This window comes from Rattus norvegicus, chromosome 14, assembly GCF_036323735.1.
Source record: "Rattus norvegicus strain BN/NHsdMcwi chromosome 14, GRCr8, whole genome shotgun sequence".
Taxonomy (NCBI): domain Eukaryota; kingdom Metazoa; phylum Chordata; class Mammalia; order Rodentia; family Muridae; genus Rattus; species Rattus norvegicus.
Window position 1 is genome coordinate 88,022,360 of NC_086032.1, and position 21,749 is coordinate 88,044,108.

The following is a 21,749-nucleotide window of genomic DNA, read 5'->3' on the forward strand; positions in this document are numbered from 1 at the left end:
TTCTCACACCCATCTTGTCTTTTACACTCATGGGAGGGACAGCTGCCACCAGCATCTGGTCCAGGAATGGGAAAAGAGCAGCAGCTAAGGGAAGACACCTGGCTATTCTTTAAACACAGTAATAGCTTTAGGTTGAGTATGACAGAATTGGACGTTGCTCTCCGGTTTTGTTACTTAACAGTAATGAGGCCTTATTCTCTGGTGCTGCCTTGACTTGGATAAGCCCCCTTCCTTGTTTATATCACAGCTTAATGGAGGTCCACCAAGACCCTAGGTGGATTGGCTGGCCAACTACCTTGAGCCTTGTTTTTTTTTCTGCCTCACACAGAGCAGCTGAGGCGTCATTGTGTGTGCTAGCCTTGCTCTCCGCCACAGACTTTGAAGATGATGGTTTCAGGAGTGGCAATAGAAACTGGCGAATACAATTTTGTGTCCACGAGCCTTTTGCGGAGTTTCATCGCTGAGAAGTTAGGCTTTGGTACTCTGAGTCTGGTTTCACTTGTAGATTCTTAGCCTTGTCTGGGAGCGATCTTAGTCTCCTGAGGAGCAGGCTCAAGGGCAGTTCTGCTACGGCCCATAGTCAGGAACCCAGGTCCTTGTGGGAGGCAAACAGTGCTTGTGTCCGGCTGGACTCTGCTCCTCCCCCCTCATTCCCAAGCCTTTTTGTCCTTTCGCCAAAGTGCCAGCTCGCTGGGGAAGCCAAGCTAGGAACTGTGTGAGAAGGGGAGGCCACTGGCAGGCCTGGCTGGCAGCTGGGGGCGGGGAGTCAGTCACAGTGCAGGGCAGGGCAGAGGTGCTTTCTGCCAGATAGCTGAGACTGAATGAATGAGTCATTTCCCCTACTGGGCAAGCGCTCCCCTAGCCTTCCCACAACCACAGAGGATATCCCTGGACCAGGAAGGACCCGGAGGGGGAGAAAATAAAAATCAAAACAAAACAGAAACAGGCCCGAGATACTGAAAGGACACAGTTTACAACAGCCTTGCTCTGCACTCTTGACCGCTTCCACACGGCCATTCATCTGTGGTACCTCCTTTCATCATTTCCAGACAAATGGACCAGGGCCCTGGCGCTAGAGGTGACCTTGGGTAGCCATACAGCCGCTTCCAGATCTTTTCTTCGTCTGTGGAACAAGTGAGATTAGCAGCTTGGTTATGATTTCGTCCATAGTAAGAGAGGCTATGGAGCTACGGAGATGGCTCTGGATAACTTAAAATTGTCAGCTATCTCCAAAGAAAACTAGAAGGTGGAGGCTCCCGGGCAACTTTTCCGGGTTCGGGTAGAGAAGGTGTGGACAGGGCGTGTCGGGGCGCCAGGCCCTAGCTGCTATCAGCTGAGCCCTTCGGCCGAGCCAGAGCCCCGCGGTGACCCGTGGGCGGGGCTTCGGGTGACAGATCGGGGAAGGCGAAAGTGTGGTCAGAAAGGTTCTCCTTTCTGGTCCGCTCCCTCCTTTAAAAGGTCTGGCGCGCAGCTTCTCTCTCACAGTTCTCCTGCGCGGCCGGCCGGGACTGAGCGGTGAGTGGTCTGCTTTGAGGGCTCCTCTCTGGTTCTTCCTGCCTATAGGTGGGGACTGAAGCTCGGGTCCACTGCGGTGATCGCTACAAAGACCCCGCAGGGAGTGGCTGGAGGGGTGGAAGTTGGCGGAGCGTAAAACAGTAGGAGCATCCCGCTCCGGATGCTCTGCTAGTTGTGCGCCGGTGACCTCTCTCAGCAGATGAAGGTGCAGGCGCCACACTGGGGGGACGTGGAGACCCACCCCCGTGCGTGTGTGTGTGTGTGTGTGGAGGGGGGGGGTCCCCGAGGGAAATAGGGCGCAGAAGAAGCGAGCGCACGCGAGGTAGGTGCAAGCCAGTGAGGGTCACCCAGGTGTGGGTCAGGCTGGTGACAGGTGAGGGGGAACTTAGGGAAGGGATGAGCTCGCAGGCTCTTCTGGTGCTTCCAGAATATCCAGTCTCACACAGAGAAGGGAGAACCAAAACCTTTGTACAGCGCTGGCCATCCAAAGAATGCGAGCTGCAGGCGTTGGCGTTACACTCATCTTTTCACGAAGGACCGAACAAAGTTTCATTTTGATCACTTACATAGATTTCCTTGTAATTGATTTACCCAATGTTATCGTATAAAATATTGGCTCCGAGTTGTTTGGCTGCAGCTCAACCGGGAAACTCCCCTCGGGTGTATTAAATGTCACTGATTTGCACTGGACCTGTCTCACTTTACTGCTCTCTTCTGTGACAGCCTTCTTGCAGACCTGGCAGGGTGACTCCAGGACTCTGCTGTCCCTCTCACTCTCATATCTCTCTCCCCCAGTCTTGGTGAAGTGACTCACTGGTGGGCCCTGACACTCTGGAAGTCTTCCCGAGAAGTGGACATCAGTCTCTGACAGTGAGTTGCCCACACACACTAAATCTGGGGTAGAAAGAGAGGCTTCCCATAAAGGCAATGAAGGGTATTTTTAGATAGATGTTGGTTCACACTTAATCCCTCCCAAGCAACTTTTCTCCCCCTTTCTCTTTTCTATCCTCTTCCTGTCCTTCCTTCTCTTCTTGCTTCAAGTTTCTAGTTCTCTTTGCCTCATTTTTTTTTTCCTGCTGGTGCTATCTGGGCTTAAGGAAAACAAAAAACGAAAACAAAACATGGGGTCCATTCGTATGCTGTAACCCAGTCCTTTAAAAAACCAGGGTGACTTCCTTGAATGGAGGGCTGTCTTAAGCTGTCTTTGCCTGTAGAGGAGCGATTCCCAGGGCCTGCCATTGTTTCTCTCTCTTTCAGCTTGTGCAGTCTGTGCTCCATCTGCATTTTGGGCAAAACCACCCCCACTTCTCAGCCAGTCAGCTATTGTTTTTTTTTCCCTTCTCCAGAGGCCAAGCAGACCTTCTAGTCTCAGCGTAACCCTCATTACCGAAGTATTATTAATCCTGCATGCGCTGCTTGGTCACGAATTAAAATCTTAGTACTGCCATACTTTCATCCCTGGTAAGCATTAGGTGTTTTAGGTTTTCTTTACCTTAGCGGTTTGTAAAAGTATTTACCAATGATAGGAAACTTGAAAATTTATCTTAAGGAAGCAAAATAAAAAATCACTCGTAGCAGAGAGAAGAAACTTAAGGGGTTCCTTTCTTCTTTTTTTTTCCCCCGGAGCTGAGGACTGAACCCAGGACCTTGTGCTTGCTAGACGAATGCTCTACCACTGAGCTAAACCCCCCAACCTCTCCTTTCTTCTAGATAAGCACTGGAGACTTACTCTGCAACCTCCACCCTCTCCTCTCCCTCCTCCGTCACACGCTAATATACACATTTACTTTTAACACACATTCCTTTCCAAGAATTCTAAATCCTTACGGACTGAACTAAATTGTCTATTCTTCTGACTTTATATCTTTTTATTAGGTTGTTATTTTTATTTTATGTTCGTTGGTAGTTTACCTGCATGTATGTTTGTGTGAGGGTGTCACATCCCTCTGAACTGAACTTAACAGACAGTTGTGAGCTGTCATGTGGGTGCTGGGAATTGAACTCAAGATCCTCTGGGAGAGCAGCCACCTAGTCATCTCTCCAGCCTCCTGACTAATATAATAACTTAAAGATGAAGAGTAAGGTCAGATTTTAAAATCTCATTACTGAGTCAGTCTGGCCTCAACAAGTAGAGGAGTGAGGATGTCTGGAGAGGGCTAAGGCTGCCTTCTGGTACTCTGTGCAGCTCCCTCAGGGCAAGCTAAGCCAGCAGGTCCTGTGGAGCAGCAGCGCGTGTCTTGAAGAGGCCAGGTGAATGCCTCTCCCTTAAGAAGAATCTGGAGAGGGGTTGGGGATTTAGCTCAGTGGTAGAGGGCTTGCCTAGCAAGCGCAAGGCCCTGGGTTCGGTCCCCAGCTCCGGGAAGAAGCTGGAGTGTTAGTGTTGGAGGAAATGCTTTCTGATACTAGCTTCAGTGTGACATCTTCCTGAGGGATGGAGGTCAAAGTTCACTCATGGAGGAGCTGGTGTAGCCATCTGTTCTGACAACACTGTCGTTCAGAACCAAGGCACAGGGACTGCCCCATTCCCACCCAATGCCCAGTGCTGCTGCTTCACCTTAGACCGCCTTTTAAATTTCTAATTTTTTATGTATGTGCACCTGTGGATTTGTCACTTGTGTGTGTGCCCGCAGAAGCCAGAAGAAAACATCACATAGGTCCACTGGAGCCAGAGTTACAGGTGGCCGTGAGCTGCCTGACTTTGGTGCTAGGAATTGAACCTGGGTTCTTTAGCATCAGACAAAGCATTCTTTTTTTTTTTTAAAGATTTATTTATTTATTATATATAAGTACACTGTAGCTGTCTTCAGACACACCAGAAGAGAGCACTGGATCCCATTACAGATGGTTGTGAGCCACCATGTGGTTGCTGGGAATTGAACTCAGGACCTCTGGAAGAGTAGTCGGGTGCTCTTAACCACTGAGCCATCTCTCCAGCCCCCAGACAAAGCATTCTTAACCTGAGCCCATTGCGCCAGTTCTGTAGATCTTTTGGTATTTCACAGTGAACTTTGCTGTGGCCAGTCTCTCTCCTGGACGGTGATCTTGGTCTCCATCCTGGGCTTTTCCTAATTGTTAATTCCCAGGTTGTAGACCCTAATTCCCACCTATCCTGTTACTTACGGAGCAAGCATTAGCTAATGTGGAAAGTGGCTAATGTTATGGCAAGAAGACCAAGAGCCCTAAGCTCAAATCTGACTCTCAGTGGGATGGTGATGGAGGAGTCATAAGAAAAGAGAGACAAACGGACTGCTGATTAGGTGGCCAGGGGACAGTGTTCCCTGTATGTGGTTTTTAGCTTATGACATCATTAAGCTGGGCCACCTGGTTTCCTCCGTGGTACACCCATTCTTCAAAAGCTAGTTAGGGGGCCGGAGAAATGGCTCAAAGGGTTAAGAGCACTGATTGCAATTCCCAGCAACCACATGGTGGCTCACAACCATCTGTAATGGGATCTGATGCCCTCTTCTGGTGTGTCTGAAGACAGCTACAGTATGCTCATCATATAAATCAATCAATCAATCAATCAATCAATCAATCATAAAAAAGAAAAAGCTTGTTCCAAATCCCGAGAATTATTAGTGAATGTTCTAGAGGTTTTGTGGCAGGCAACCCGAGTTAAGAAAGTTATCTTGGGTGTGTTCAGTCCTCATGTTTCCCAATGCCAACTTTCCTGTCTCAAGGCTCCTTTGTGGTGACAATGCAGGGTCACATCTACAAGTTCTGAGTTCCTGAGTCACTTTACTTTAAATGAGCCATCATTAGCCCCATACAAGGGAAGCAGCACTGTCCTTTGGTTATCTTTGCTAGAAGTCAGTTAACCCTTAGGATGCCATCCCCCTTTCCCCCTGCTGTACTTAGCCCCCTGCTCTCTCTGAGTGCACTTTTCCTATGACTGTCACTCTTCGCCACCCCCCACCCCCAATCCATGTTGGAGTGAAGTGTCAGAGAGAAAACGATATCCTTTTAAACCCAGCTACCCAAAGCCTGCAAATGAGATGAGAAAAACAGGCTGATTAGAGAGCACAGATTGCTGCCATCCATGCATTAATGGAGGAGTTCAAAGAAGGTGACTCAGGAAGTGGTTAGAATTTGGCTACTATCTATGGTTTTAACAGGGATGGAAAGGGCCGAGAAGAGGAGGCCTTCTGAAGAGGGTAACCAACAGGTGCTTTTGGAGAAACAATGTATTTCAACTGTTCTGATTTGGACTTGTTTTTAGTGAATTTTGTTGTTGCTGGTCTGTTTTGTTAGACAAATGCTGGCCGCCTCCCCCACCCCCTACCCCCCACAGGTCTTGGTGTGTGCTAGTGAGTTTTGTTGTTGTTGCTGCCCTTTTATTTTGTTAGGTATGTTGTTGCCCCCTCCCTCCCACAGGTCTTGGTTTTGTGCCATAGCCCAGGTTGACCTTTGTACTCTTTGTACTCGAGGCTGGCCGCAGGCATGAGTAATCTTCCTGTCTCAGCCACTTGAGGGCTGGGAAGATGGTTTTTGTTTTTTGTTTTTTTCTGTCACTCTGGTCCTGGCTCCAAATGATTTCCAAGTGACATTAAAAGCTGACTGGGACTTCAGGAAAAAAAAGAAGAGTGGCCGTTTGGATGCAGCAGGGGAGGCTTAGCTTTTAGACAAAAAGGATTTCATCAACTCAGATGCTCAAAATTGTTATGCCACCTTGTAAGTCATCCGCCTCTCTGTTGCTATGACAAAATCCCAGGGTAAATGCAGTTAAAGGGAGAAAAGGTTTATTTTGGCTTGCTGCTTTGGAGGGTTTTGTTGGGTCCTGCTGTTTGGACCTGTGGTGGTATAATCCATCTTGGTGAGAATACACAGTGAAAGAGGCCACTTCCTGTCACGAGGACCAAGAAACAATGGACTGGAGAGATTGGGGGTGGAAGGACCCATTATGCACTATGGCCTAACTTCCTCCTTTAAGACTCACTCAGATTTCAACCACCTTTCAATAGTGCCACAGCTGGTGGTCAATCATAAGGGATGGGTCTTCAGGAGCCATTTCCAAATCAAAGCAAGGACTGTGGTTTACTTTGAACCTCTTCCCACAGATCTAACAGGCAGCTCTCTGACCATCATTCTTATTTCCAAAATGCTATGGATCCTTCTCCCTGATACCTCTAGGAGCTCAAGGAGACATACATGTCTGGAGATCAGCTCTTGTCTGTGTCTTGGGTGCCTTTTGTGTTGCTAAGCTGTTGACGGTCTGTAGCAGAGGATCTCTTTTCTGTGGTCTCATGGGTTTTGTGTTTTCGGTTTCAAGAGGTTTTTCTCTGACACGCACAGCTGACCTTATAGCATGGGAACGGAGGGAATGAGACTGAATCATGTTAGGAACAAGAAAGGTCTCAGCCCTAGCTGACTGGCTTCAGCTCCAGCCCAAACATCGACAGGACGGAGATGAGCCTTCATCCAGTGCTCTGAGCACATGAGAAGCAGCTTTTTTCTGGGCGGGGCTAGGGTTTGATAATTGTCTGTTGGTCAGGGTGTGGTTTCAAAAGATGTTTTCCTTCTTGTGCTCTGCATCTTGCCTTGAGGTTTACAGGCTAATGAGTGGTAAGTTAATCCAGGAACTGCTGAGGTGTTGTCTTGCATAAATGTCTTCCTGCCCTTGTGATTTTGTCTCGACCTCTTGATAAGGCTGAGGGACTATGGAGATCCAGCTGACCAGAAAACATAACCCAGGGTCGATTGTGCCAGCCAGCAATAGGCCTAGTAAACTGCGTAAAGTCCCAGGATGAAAAACACTTGTAACGTGTGCCCCGGTGCCAAGTTTAGAAGAATTCGATCCAAGGGTTAAGGCAGCTGAAGGGACCAATACAATACAAAGGTGGATGCCATGGCTTTTACCTCGAAGCGTGTTTATAGTAGAATTTGGGCTTTGAGTGTTTCCTAAGTAAATTGGGCAAATGTTGTCAGCTCCCAGACATCATTGATCTTTAGCAAGCTAGAGAAAAGCTAAGAACATCTTGCTTGTCTGTGTGACCCCCCACCCCCACCCCGCCCTGGGTTGGGGACTGGTGAATTTCAGTTTAACTTAGAACACATGCTGTGACCTTGTATTGGTTGTGTGATACCCGAGTGATTCGGGAGACCTCTGAGGGCATTTTATGGCTGTACCCTAAGTAACAATACCTCACTTCCTGTCATTTGTATGGTCACCCTGAACCCCCAACTCTCTTGGCTTGGTGTTCCTCTTTCTGTAAACTTTTCTGACCATGTGGCCTCACTGATGTTTTCCAGCCAAGCTGTTATCGGTGTGATTTCACAGGAGTGATGGTTAGTCTTCGTGACAGGCTGTTTTTCAAATCATCTAGGAGTTTGGAGTGGCACAGCACCTGTTGGCTGTGCCTGAGAGTTTTTCCTGAGAGGATTACTGAGACCACCTTGAACATGGGTGGCACCATCACATTGACTTGGAGACCAAGATGTCACAGAAGACGGGAAAGCTGCAGAAGCCCCTTTCTCTCCTTCCCCGCTCAACTTGATGTGAACATCTGTGATGTGACCCTTTGCTACCAGAACGCATTGGCCTCCATGCTCTGCATTGTGAGCCAAAATGAATGCTTCTTCCTGAGGCAGTGATGTTAAGTGATTTGGACCGCAGTGATGTTAAGCAGTTGGTAACAGGTTAAGGACCCAAAGATGATTTGCCTGTGTGTCCCTGCATGTTTCATCCCTAACCATCTCTTCTTTAGGCTGGCTGCTAGCTGGGATGCATTTAAGAGCCTGCCATGTTCTAAGAGCATGCTAATTTACCTCTCTAGCACCTACATTCGTTTGTACTAACTCCCTCAAAGAGGTTAGCCTCTGGTCATGCTCTCTTGGCTTTGTCCTTCTCTGCCCTGCATTGGAGCAATCTCCTAGCTTGCATGGTGAGCCACCAAACTTCATGCAGGTTCACGGTGTCTTGGGTCTTCTTTATTTCTTCGTCCCCTCCCAGCCATACATGCTGTAGAAGGGAAGGGAAATTACCCTCATGCCTCCTCAAAATAAAAATAAATAAATAAAAACAAAAAAACCACTTTTAAACAGAGAAAAGGCATGCAAGTTTATTAATATGCAGAAAGATAAGGCAGTGGTGTGAACAATAAATCTCAGTCTTGTGTTTACCCAACTGCTTCTTAACATGACCACAAGGGTAGGAACCTGAGACAGTTCTGAGAGATTTTGAATGGTTATGGGCAGAATGAGCTGAGACAAGCTATTGTCTCAGCTATTGGGATTCGAAGGAATCTAGCGATAGATATTTCTTCTGAGTTTCACTCAAGTTTCAAAAAAATTTTTTTTCTGAGACAGGATGGCAGTCAGGCTAGGGTGGGGAGGCACCCAGTTCCATTGTGCAGCGAGGGATTCCAGTTAGACATTCTGGTTTCCTCCAGATCAGACTGTACGTGCTCAGACCATACCGTAACTTGGTTCTCTGAATCCTAACAGTATTATTAATTACTTCTCTGCTGTGATTAAAAAAAAAAATGACCCGGGTAACTAACTTAAGAGTTTATTTAAGTTTATGGCTCTAGGGTGTGTAAGAAAACACAATGGCTGGGACACAGGCTAGCCCACAGCCTTTGTGTAGGCAGGCTAGGAAACTGAGAGTTTATACCTTTAACTGCAAACATGAAGCAGAGAGAGAGAGCATGGCATGAGGCTTTTAGTCCCCAAGCCCACCACCATTGGCATGCTTCTTTAGCCTGGGTTTCAGTACCTAAACCACCCTAAACAGCTCCACAAGCCAATGCTTGAGACTGTGGGGGACATTTTTCATTTAAGGTATCACATAGAGATGCTTTTACACTAGATACATGCTGGATCCCATTGCGGCAAGTGTACAGGCACCAACTGCTACTGCGTTGATTCACAGAGTTTCACATTCCTTAATTCAGGCACCACTGTTGTGCTTCCTGGGATCCCCCACTCTGACTGTCTTACATGCTAACCATGTTACCAAAAGCACCCAGGCAAAACTCTACCATTAAGATAATAGCTAGGGGCCAGCAATATAGCTTGGAAGGAAAACTCTGTTGCTGCCAAGCCTGATAACCTGAGATTGACCTCCCCCACGTCCCCCAGAAGACTCCATGGAAGGAGATCACTTATCCCCACAAGTTGTCCTCTGACCCCCACATATACAATGTGGCATGCCCATCCCCAGTAAAATAAAATGACATAGATGAAAAAAATGAAAGAGACAACTTATGACCCAGTGTCCTGTCCTGAGGTGAGGGACAATACAGGGGCCACCTCTATCACTACACACGGGCTCTGTCCTTCATGAAACAGTTCTAGGAAAAGCTTGCCCCGCCCCCCTTCTGCCAGTTATAAATGCTCTTTCCCTCCACTGTGCTTGACTTGGGAATGTTGGTATTTTAGGCTGGGGGATGGCGCCTCATTCCCAGCATGGATGGAGCACCTCCTTGGGTTCCACCTCCAGTATCACCACGACAAAACCAACAGAACTCGCTCCCTCCTCTGACTCACTTGATTGGACAGCAACGAGCTGGTGTTTACCTTACCGAAAACGATCAGTGTGTTATGATATGATAATTATAAATACGCCTCGCAGAACCAGGGGTCTTTCAGCTTGGGTTCAGGAAATGTCTCCGTACAACCTGTAATTTTCCTGAGTGGCTTGTGACCCATAGCTTCTCCAAAGGCTCCGCTTTCCTCACCTCCCAGAGGAGCCCCAAGGAAACCACTGTTGGCTGTGGATGTTGCTTTCCCCTGCAGGCTCACCCTCCCAGCTCGCAATATCTGCGCACATCAGCTTTAAGTGTTCGCCCTCTGAACGGTCTCCTGGAGCCGTTCTACTAGCTCTTCCACTTCTGTTCTAATTCTTGTAAACTCTGCTATCCTTAAACAGGAAGAGGATGTTCAAGACTCCAGCAGGGCTAGGCAGAAGGGTGTGGTTGGTAGGGTCAAAGACGTCCTGACTGCTGCTGGAATGGGACCCTAGGAGACTTGATCTTTATTCCTAAACATCTTAAGTGAAAGGTCAACCCTTATAGACTTCACACATACCAGCTCTACACCCCCCCCCACACCATGTGTACGTTTCCATAGTGTATATGATATAAATGTGAAGAACCCTGCTTCTATTCTACAGACGTCCCACACAAGCGACACAAGTGATACCTCGTCACCCTAGTTCCTTTTGGGTTGATGCTGTTTTGTGTGATGTTTGTCCCCCAGGTCCCGCTACAGTGAGAAAATGGCAGCTACAGGAACTGAAGCAAAGGACCTGGAAAACCATCACAAGTAAGACTGACCCGGGCTGGGCTGACTTGGTTGTGCTGTTCTGTGCTGTGTGGTGCTGGTTTCATTAAACATCCTCTAGTAGACTCACTTTTCCAAGTTCTTTACCTGTGTTAACGTATGACTCTCAGAATGGTGCGTGAGGGCTTTGGAGGGCTTACAGATTCAGGTCCGGGAGTTTCTGTGCTTAGCCCTCAGGACATGTGACCCAGAAAGCCAGACAGTTTAGTGCTTAGCTATGTGCGTAACAGGTTTTCTTCTATATGTGGCATTTTTTTTTTCTGAGACAAAAATCTACTGTGTATCTCCTAGCCCCATCTTTTTTCTGACTCTTGAATGGTTTTCTCCTGCTTTGTCGTTTCGTGAGTTCTCTTAGATTTAGGTTTTTTTTTTTAAAGAGCTAAACATCTGTGTCTTTCTCTGACTCCAGTGTGTGTGTGTATGTGCTCCTGCACATACACCCCAGGGTCTGAGCACGCTGTAGTAAGTGCATACTCTACTCGGAGACACACCTCAGACCTCCTGCCTGGGTTTGAAGTCCACTGAGCCTTTCTAATATCCTTACCACAGGGTTTGTCCACTATCTGCTTGCCGGAGCCCTGAGGTGGCCGCCATCCAACTTCAGTGGCTTCAGTAGGGCGAATGATTAAGGTGGCAATAAGCGTGATAAACACAGTTGAAATTGAGGGAGACTAAGTATTTTTGTCCTTGTTTTGTTGAGTCCTTCAAACAGTCTAGCTCACGCACATGTTAGTGAATTTTGAAATCATGGCTGTCTTCATGGTTATACACTGCTTCCTTCTGCTCTTCCTGGAACTGACAAACAAGAAAAAGGGTTTTTCTGTGTGTGGCTGAGTTGTCTTAATCACATCCTGTTGCGTCATTTCGAGGCATAGAGTTGGCCCTTCTGTTTCATATTTCATATTCGACACATCCTGAAGGAGGATATGGCCGAGTGGCTGAAAGATGTGTTATGATGGTTGGAATTTCGGATTGTTCTAGAGATCAAAAATGCTTTCTGGGAAAGTCTAGCTGTATTTGCTGTGCATTTGGTCCTACAAGAAAGAAAGGGCTTCCTCACACTATTAAGAAGCCAGGAAATCTGACAGGAGAATTGGGTCAGCAGATGGGCACATGCTGTACCTTGGCTAGGTGCTTGCTCTTCCCAAAGGTTTCCACAGCACCTTTGCCCAGGGTGCGGTCAGCAGTGGCCCTGCGTGTGTGACTGGTGTGTGCTGTGGATAGCTGAGCGCTAACCTTGTTCGTGAAGCAGTCTGCCCACCCACTTCTTATGCCCTTGATGAGAGAGCTCTGTCTTAACACTTATCTTTTTGTATAGCAATCTCTTGAAAAATTTCATATGTTGACTTAATCTGGACATTACTCTAGAGGAATAGACTGGAGTGGGGCTTTAGAAACATGGACGGGGCACAGAGAGAAGGAGAAGAGGGAGCCTCCGGTGATTACCATTGAGGTTGACTGACTACCAGAAAGAAAAGCAGTGAGGACTGATGGAAATAATCAGAACAGGTCTGATTCAACCTTCAGCTTTGTGCATCTCTGTCTCTCTGTCTCTGTCTCTGTCTCTGTCTGTCTGTCTGTCTCTCTCTGTGTGTGTGTGTGTGTGTGTGTGTGTGTGTGTGTGTGTGTGTGTGTGTGTGTGTGTGTGTGCGCGCGCACGCTCTTGAGTTAGATTGAAGAGAAAGTGACACCAGTTGGTTCTGGGCAGAAAGACTCAGAAGGAAGGAATGGTAGCTACGATTGCTCCATACTCAGGACCTGTACCTGTCTTCATTCTGCCAAGAAAAACCCATTTGGAAACCAGGAGTCATGTGCTGTTGAGGCAGCTGTGGAGGCTGGCTCTGAGGAAGCTTGGTAGGATAGAGCAGGAATCATCCAGTCCTGGGGCACTTGTGTTTGTAAATAAACTTCACTGAAGTATAATACCACGTGTTTGCCTTTCTTGTCTCTGTTGCTTTCAGGAGACAGTGGCAGACTGTGACAGAAGCTTAATGGCCTATGGCCATATTTACCATCTGGCCTTCTCTTAAATAAAGTCTGCCAACCTCCCTTTAGAGCAGAATCATGCTGTCCTGTAAAAGTAGTTAGATTCACATACAAAGTGTTTTTGTTGCCCCTCTGAAGAAAAGCAAAATGGTAGGATGTTACACCATGACAAGTTTTTAAAGCAATTTTATTTATTTTTTTTTTAAATTTACAATCTAGCCTTCTTCCCCTCCTAGTCCCCCCTCCCACAGTTGCTCACCCCATTCCTCCTCCTTCTGCCCCTGAGAGGATGTTCCCCCACCACCAGGTCTCCCCCTCCCTGGGGCCTCAAGTCTCTTGAGGATTCAGCCCATCTCTCACTGAGGCCAGACAGTTCTCTGCTACATATGTGTCGTTGTGATGGTGGTGGTGGGGTTTGGACAAGCTCTTGTATGTTGCCTGATTGGTGGCTCAGTGTCTGGCTCCCAGGGGGCATCATGAGAATTTTTAAAGAAAAAAAATGTAAGGTTTATTTTACATGTTTTGTCTGCACATATGTATGTGCCCATTGAGGCCAGAAGAGTAATGGATTCCCAGATGTTTGTGAGCCACCACTTGGGTACTGGGAGTAGAACACTGGTCCTCCTACAAGAGCAAGTGCCCTAAACCATGAGCCATCTCTTCATACCCTCAGGACAATCTTGGTGTCATTAGTGGTAGCTAGTGTAAGGCAGGAAATAGTCATATTGGCATCCGCTTGGAAAGGTTATCTCTGGCAACAGTGGGGACATTTTCTTTTTCTGTGTGTATTTCCAATAGTGAATGTATTACGTTGGAAACAGTCAAGTTTCTGTGTTGACTGTAGCCGAGTGGGGTAGCAGCTAGCATTCTTTGTATCGGATGATTTACCAGTTTGCTCTTGATAATTCTGTTGGCTCTTCTGGGGTTTATTAAAAGGAAGAAGGTAGGCAAGTAGGGCCCTTCCCAGAGACGTTGCATCTCTTCTCCATCATGCATCTCCCACACCTCATGTAAATGGAACATATCCATGGTAACCCTGGCCTTTACACACCCATGCTCTATAAACCTCTCACTTTTCGTTTCTAGCAGTGACTGCCTCGTCCAGCTTTCAAATCCAAACATAGCCACGATGAAGGAAGACGTTCTCTACCATTTCAACCTCAGCACTAGCACACACGATTTCCCCGCTATGTTTGGAGATGTGAAGGTAAGAACTCCAGGCTTTGATTCTATGGACTGTCTTACAGTCAACTTCCTCCTTGATACAGCCGCACCGTCTCACTGCTGACAGGCAGGAGACAAGGACTTCATTATATCTTTTTTTTTTCCCCGGAGCTGAGGACCAAACCCAGGGCCTTGGGCTTGCTAGGCAGGCGCTCTACCACTGAGCTAAATCCCCAACCCTGCGTTCTATCTTTATTAGACTTCTGCCAAGTGATATCTTGCGTTTGTATGAATTAGCAAGCAAAGGAGAGAACGAGTGTTAACAACTGCAGCGTCAGTTTCTGCTTTGTCTCCTGGGACTTCATTTGTAAGCAAATGTGTGTCAATCTCCTGAGCCGTACCATGGTCTACGCTTAGAGTTTCAAGTACTCCGAAGATGAAGGCAGGAGTTTGGAGGGGAAACCTAGACGATGTCTCGAGAGCTGTCCATTTCCCAACACTTAGTTGAGAAGAGGGAACTGGGAAGGTGTAGTCATTCTGGAGACTGTATGATGCCCGCCTGCAGCTGAGGGTGTATATTAATATTACTGTTTCTTAATTATCTGAGGGCCGATGTTGATGGAGACACTTCCAGCACAACGTCTTCAGTTCTCCGTGCTCATTTATCTTACATTTTTATAAAAGTCCTTCATTAACATTTGTTTCTAATCGACACCTAGCTGTGTGTGCATCCTTACAAGGAAAATTGTGAACTTCAGTTCGTGAATGTGATGTGAAGTGACAAGCAGGGTGGTTAGTCGGTTCACAACTCAGGAACTGATCCTTCTTTGGGTCAAGAACAATCAGAATCCTAGCTACTGGCTATTTTGCAATTTACATTTGATTGTTAACTCCAGTGAACAATATTATTAAAATAGCACTCATCATTGTCTAATCCTGATAATGACGAATTAACTCATGGAATTAAAAGCCAAGATGGGGTCGGAACCCCCATACTGGGCCCCGTCTGCCTCGGTAGAGCTCACTTTTGGTAGCAAATGGTGAGCAGCTTTCATGTTTGAAATGAAGATTCGTTCAATTTCCATTTATCCCAATATTGCTAATTTATGTCTTTATTTCCCGCTATGGACGTGCCCTTTCAGGTTTAGAGATGCATTTCTTTCTTTTATCTTCAGATCCCATTAAATCACTTTTTATTACTTACTATTCTTTGGCTAAATAAAAATCTCTTAGATGAGACTTTGCAAAATGAAGGTTTGACTTCTCCACCTACAAAGTCCCAACCCACCCCTGGGCTTCTATTCTCCAACTGTGGGGCTCTCCAGTCATTTTAGTCCAAACCCAAACTTCCTTCCAGCACACTAGGCTGCCTCTCACCTGTTATGTAAGACAGCAAGATTGTGGTCATTGTACGAGTGACACTGAGCTTTGTGTGCTTGTACTGAGCAGTGATCCCCGGATCAGTTCTATTAAAACTCATCGGGAAAGTGGATTCCTCAGTCCCCTCAGATACACCTGGTACAGGTCAGGCCAGAAAACTTGCTAGGAAGTTCCCAGAGGACCCCAAGGTTGCTGGTGAACTTCGCAGACCCCTGATGGCGCAGTGTCCTAACGGGGTCCCCCGTTCTCTGGTTGCAGTTTGTGTGTGTTGGTGGAAGCTCCTCCCGGATGAGCGCCTTCATCAAGTATGTGGCCGCAGAGCTGGGCCTTGACCACCCAGGGAAAGAATATCCCAACATCTGCGCAGGCACTGACCGCTACGCCATGTATAAAGCCGGGCCCGTGCTGTCTGTGAGCGTGAGTACTTACTTGCCTTTCGCTGGGATGTGGTCTCCACGCTGTGCCCCACACGTTTGCATGTGGGAACAGCTGATCAGCTGGCGCCCTGACATTTGTTTACTGTAAATGGCTGGGAGCTTAGGGAACTTTCAGCAGTGGGGACCTGGGCGTGAGTAAGTCCTAGGCTCCAGCCTTGGAGGCTTAGTTTCCTGGAAAGCCTAGGTATACAAAAGCAGATACTCATGCAAATATGCTGTCCGCTCAGTGGGGGTGGGGGTGGCGGTTCCGGGGCGGGGCTTCCCTGCCAGGCTCCGGGCTATAAGAAGTGCTACATACCAGGTCTCTATGCCTCTTTTTTTATCTCACAGGGACTGACCTACTTTAGGACACAGGTTGATTGAGCAATAAAATCTCCAGTATCCTATTAATGAGGTGATTTTTTTCTAGCTCTGATTTTGATGGCAGCAATATTATATATGATATTATATTGGGGAGGAAAAGGTTTACTCACCTTACACGTCCACATTGCTGTTCCTCACCAAAGGAAGTCAGGACTGGAATTCAAGCAGGTCAGGAAACAGGAGCTGTTGCAGAGGCCATGGAGGGATGTTACTTACTGGCTTGCTTCCCCTGGCTTGCTCAGCTTCTCTCTTATAGGGACAGCCCAGAGATGGCACCACCCACAATAGGCTGGGCCCTCCCCGCTTGATCACTAATTGAGAAAAATGCCTTACAGCTGGGTCTCATGGAGGCATTTCCTCAACTGAAGGTCCTTTCTCTGTGATAATGCCAGCTTGTGTCAAGTTGACACACAAAACCAGCCAGTACTACACACACACACACACACACACACACACACACACACACACACACACACACACACACAATAGAAAACAATGATTTGATAAAATAGTGAAAAACTGAAGATCAGGAATGGATTCCCTTCCTGTTGAGATTTGTGTCTTGATTCTAGTCAGTTAAATATCCAAGTATATCGGTCATGTGGACTCATCTGATGACAAAGGCATCTTGTGGAAGCATTGTCTGCGTGTGACATTCTGGAAGGGGTCCTTTGGCAATAAGGTTCTTCCATAAGGGCACAGCGGCTCAGGGAGGGGATGGTGTGTTAGGTGTGGTGTGGGAGGGTCGTTGGAAGGCATGTGGAGTGGGGTCGCATTGCAGAGTCAGGGAGGAAATGAAGGAGACAGAAGTACAGTCCATAGATTATCTGATGACAAGGACTGAGGAACCAGACAGGTATCTTGTTTTGCTAAACTGGAGAGGGCAGGTGAAAAGGTCAGTAGGGAAGCCTTATCCGGTATGGTGGCCTGTGTACATGGCTTCAACGATCAGGAAGAAAGTAGCTACTTCCTGCTGGTACTACGTAGGTTGTATGAGTCAAAGGAGGTACGTATAAGACAGCTCTGCTTCTGTCTTGAAGTCTGTCTTCATTCCCATGATTTATTTAGTCGAAGTGCACCGCATAAAACATACAGCAGTCTCCTTCCCCACATGGGCTTTGTTCCAAAGACCCCAGTGGAGGCCTCGAAGCAGGAGGGTATCAAAACCGATAAATAGGAATATTCCTTTTATAGACACAAACCTCTGGTGCCTTGTACGGTGTGCGTTAGGTATAGCGAAAGGTACAGCCGTAATGACTAATAAAGCAGACTCATTTTAACTGTAATATAGTAAAATGTATGTGAATGTTCCCTCGAAATCTCATCCGTGCAAAGCTTAGTTGATCTTGGGTGGCTTGGAATGCAGTGCCCATTGTTTGGAGGGATTTCTGCGTGCATTGACAAGAGAGCAGCATTGGGCTCAGCCTCAGCATTTCTCTCTGTTTTCAGCATGGCATGGGCATCCCTTCCATTGGGATCATGTTGCATGAGCTCATCAAGATGCTGTACCATGCCAGGTGCTCCAACATCACCATCATCCGCATTGGCACTTCAGGAGGGATAGGTGAGGACCAATGAAGGGTTCTGGCCCTGTGTGTGGAGGGGCCAGAGCCCAGAACCTGCTCCAGCATGATGTGGGTCAATACAGGGTTGGTTAAGGGCCTTCCTTTCTGCCTGTCTCCTCTCATTCCATCAAAGTGTGTATGAGGGGTGGGGTGGGCTATAAAGCTAACCAAGGGATCCTGAAATTAGCTCAAAGGTACCTAATCATTGACCAAAAAAATCCTATACAAACACACAACCAACCAACCTAAGAAGCAGAGAGGATTTGAAGACTTCGAAACATTGAAGAGTGTTAAACTGTGTCCTGATCCGTTTTCTGTTATAAAGACAAGGTCTGCTTTGGCCTTGCGATTATACTCAGCTGAATAAAGCCTTCCTGCCAGAGTCTAGTGAGGGCACAGGCTTCATCATGTATGAGAGATGGTGGGTCCTGTGAGCTTACCCACCGTTCATTTCAGTAAACGAGTCAATCCACTCCTATGGCGGAGCCAGTCACTTCTCCCAGGTCCCACCTGCTCGAGTCTCTCTATTTCCTTCACAGTGGCGACTATTTTATTGTGGCTTTCGGCAGTCAGGTCTTGTGTGTGTGTGTGTGTGTGCGCTGGGCAGTCACATACTCTAGCAGTAAGTAAAAGTCTCTGAAGCAATTTTATTTTAAAATAAGGGTTGCCATAGGAACTGGTTTCTTGTGATTATTGTTCCCGCAAGGGACATGATAGGAATAAGTAAACATTGATAGGAAGCTGTGTTGACTCTGGGGATAGTACGGCCTTAGATTTCAGCATCCAGGTCTCTACATTATTCTTGGGAGGTAGAGTTCCAAACTCCCCAACAGCGGCCATATTGCATAAGAAAATAAAAACCCAAGAGAAAAGAGCAGGGTATTTTACTTATAAACATTCGTGTCCTCCATGAGATCGCACCTCCAATGCTGGTACAGTGGAGATGGTTGTTACTGAATCAGAGGAAAAACAGGCTAGTCAGGAGTTGGAAAAGCTTGAGGCTGTGTTTGGGGTACATGGCGGGGTGTCTATACTTTTCCCTGCTTTTGTATCCGGTTGAAAGTTTACAGAGTAAAGATATAATCTGGAATGATTCAACTAACCTGGTTCACCTGGTTGGTAGCGTGCTAGTCAGAGGCAATGCCTCGAAGAATAGAAACATCGGGTTAAAGGCTGCAGAGTCCCTGGTGGGATTGCTCTTCTCTGCTTCTCTCTGCTTCCAGCAATGGTGCTGTACAAATTCCCACTCAGAAAAAGCTCTTAGTAGGAGAAGGGATGGAATGGCTTTGAGCATACGCCGGGGGCCTCAGTACTTGGCTTTGCCGATGGATTCTGTTGGTTGCGCCTGTGTCCCACTGAGCTGCTTTGTCACCCTGTGTCACCGTGATACTCGGATCTTCCTCAGGTCTGGAGCCTGGCTCTGTCGTCATCACTCAGCAGGCAGTGGATGAGTGCTTCAAACCAGAGTTTGAGCAGATTGTGCTGGGAAAGCGGGTGACTCGAAACACCAGCCTGGACGCGCAGCTGGTACAGGAGTTGATGCAGTGCTCCTCAGACCTGAACGAGTTCCCCACTGTTGTGGGTAACACCATGTGCACCTTGGACTTCTATGAGGGTGAGAGGAAGTGAGGGCGTGTCTGGTCTAGGGATTCCTCGCCTACCCCAAGCCTGCTGTGTGATGGTGTGGCTACCTCTGCTGGGGCATCTGCCTCTTCATAGTATTTCTGTGATGGCTGTAACAGCAGTTGGGTCCTCTCAGCCCCATGCCTTAATGGCATGTATAGCATGGTGCCCAAGTGTAGTAGGCTTTAACTATGTTCTTGTGGTTCTCTTCATGCGCTACAGGGCAAGGCCGCCTGGATGGTGCCCTCTGCTCCTACACAGAGAAGGACAAACAGGCCTATCTGCGTGCAGCCCATGCCGCAGGTGTCCGAAATATCGAGATGGAATCTTCAGTGTTTGCCACCATGTGCAGTGCCTGTGGCCTGAAAGGTAAGCCGATGTGGCCTTTCTCTTTCTCTTTTGCTGGCCCATCGTGGATGGGTCCTCCTGAGAGTACCCCAGTGTTGAATTCTCACTTTTTTTTTTCTTTTCTTTTTTTTGGAGCTGGGGACTGAACCCAGGGCCTTGCGCTTGCTAGGCAAGCGCTCTACCACTGAGCTAAATCCCCAACCCCGAATTCTCACTTTTTTGTCTCCCTTGGCCAGCTTCTGACCAAGGTCTCATCCCTGTAGTCCTGGTACACATAAAATGTCTTCATTATCCCCCTGCAAACACAGGACAGGATCCTCAGTGTTCTTGCAGATTCCACTGAGAGGGGTTAGAAAGATGGCGATGGGATTTTCTGCTGCCCAGGAAGGTGTTCTAGTTATTTCAACGGACTTGGCTTTCTAGAGGGCTAATCCACGCTGTTGTCTAGTCCCGAACATCCTTCCAATTCAGCGTTACCTCTCATTACTGCCTGTGCTCCATGGTCTGGGACAACATATGCCCTCAGAGCTGCACAAAGCAGCCAGGTGCCAGCCCTGGAACCAACTGGATATTTTTTGAGTCCCAAAGGCAAAGGCATAATTGATAGAGTTGGGCACTGCCGGAGTTGCTAGAAGGTATGTTTCTAAGCCACTCCAGTCCATCCACACAGCCCTGTCCCTAGACTACACACTCCTGGTTTCCTGAGGTATACAACAGGCTGATCCTCAGCCCCCAGGCCCTGGCCTTCCTCCTTGGTGAACTAAGGAAGGTGTCCATTGTGTGTTGATAAGGCCTTCTTTCTTTGCAGCGGCTGTGGTGTGTGTCACTCTTCTGGACCGTCTGCAAGGGGATCAGATCAACACTCCCCATAATGTGCTTGTGGAATACCAGCAAAGGCCGCAGCGGCTGGTGGGCCATTTCATCAAGAAGCGCCTAGGGAGGGCCTGAGACCCGTGCCTTTCTGCTCGGGAGACGTTTCTGCAACTCCTGGGCAATAAATCTATTTTTTCATAATGCACCGTGTGACTGACTTGGAGCATGCACTTTGTGGTATGCAACTGGGCTTTGTTTGCCGGTAAGAAATCTGATTAGACATAACAGATGATTCTCTTAGACATCATCGGAACATTTTCAGACCATTTAAACCTAATGGGGGTGGCTCTTCAGGACCATTTTAAATAAAGGAAAACTTTCAGCCTTTTATTTCATAGGTGGTCATTAAAGTAAGACATTTGGCAGTTGTACCATAAAATAGATCCCCACAGGTATCTTTAATTTTTTTTTTTCGGAGCTGGGGACCGAACCCAGGACCTTGCGCTTGCTAGGCAAGCGCTCTACCACTGAGCTAAATCCCCAACCCCCATAGGTATCTTTAAAATTCTATAGTCATCCCTTGGTAGCTGACTTTGTCAGGGAGAAGAGCCTAGGAAAGCCATTCCAGAACCTGGATCATAACTTTCCTGTGGGATGTGGGATTTCACGACACAGATCTCATTCCCCAAGCCCCATTTCTACAAGTCATTGACTTCCAAGCTCTGGGTGGACCCAGGCAGTGCTATACCACCCTCTGCTGTCCAATTGAGGTAGTGCAAGTTACCTAACCAGAAATACAAGCACAGAGCCAGAGCCAGGCTTGCTGAATGGAAGTGTCTCATTTGCATCTGACTAGCCCCGGTATGCCTCTGCTGTCACCAGGGAGCTTGTGGAACTACTTGGGTCAATGGGGTCTCTGAACCTTGCAAACACTGTCAAACATGTCTCTGAATCTCTCCACACACCACCAAAGATTAGGCCTCTCTCAACCTACTGTTCTGCCCCACTCTGGCCATTTACTTTGTCCACTGGGGCTGTCTTCCTCTTAGCTCTCACTCCATTCCCAGTACTGGTAGTAAGACTTTCCCCGAAGGAGAAGTGACAGCAGGGTGTCTTCCAAAAGCAAGGTACACAGAACTAGGAATGTGGATGAGTTTGCCCTAATGGACCAGTTCCTCCCATTTAGACATTCCCAGGGCCCTACTCTGCTTTTGGGCATCCTTTGCAGATGGGTTCAGAGAATGGCACCCCCTCCCCCAACCAAGTGAAAACT

The 21,749-nt window shown here is 47.5% G+C and overlaps 1 protein-coding gene across 14 annotated transcripts; it reads left to right on the forward strand.

Annotated features, from left to right (window-relative positions):
* The first annotated feature begins 795 nt into the window (after positions 1-795).
* Upp1 (uridine phosphorylase 1) lies at positions 796-20,677 on the forward strand. Of its 14 annotated transcripts, none has more exons than XM_039091762.2 (10): positions 906-1,134; positions 2,311-2,385; positions 2,862-2,976; positions 10,714-10,779; positions 13,870-13,990; positions 15,586-15,744; positions 17,577-17,691; positions 19,098-19,307; positions 19,538-19,684; positions 20,472-20,677. In XM_039091762.2, the coding sequence occupies exons 4-10, from the start codon at positions 10,733-10,735 to the stop codon at positions 20,609-20,611; spliced, it is 939 nt and encodes a 312-aa protein (XP_038947690.1). In that variant the 5' UTR covers positions 906-1,134; positions 2,311-2,385; positions 2,862-2,976; positions 10,714-10,732; the 3' UTR covers positions 20,612-20,677. The 14 variants fall into 14 exon arrangements, with proteins under 14 accessions (XP_006251546.1, XP_038947688.1, XP_006251545.1 ...); XM_039091764.2 differs by having other exon boundaries at positions 929-1,078; XM_039091763.2 differs by lacking the exon at positions 906-1,134 and adding an exon at positions 1,201-1,515.
* The last annotated feature ends 1,072 nt before the right edge of the window (positions 20,678-21,749 follow it).

Bases quoted from the DNA above. Each gene is read 5' to 3' on its own strand.
- Upp1 (XM_006251484.5), top strand. From the start codon at position 10,733: ATGGCAGCTACAGGAACTGAAGCAAAGGACCTGGAAAACCATCACAA. The intron at 15,745-17,576 runs GTGAGTACTTAC...CTCTGTTTTCAG, and splicing joins GGCCCGTGCTGTCTGTGAGC to CATGGCATGGGCATCCCTTC. The intron at 19,308-19,537 runs GTGAGAGGAAGT...CATGCGCTACAG, and splicing joins CACCTTGGACTTCTATGAGG to GGCAAGGCCGCCTGGATGGT.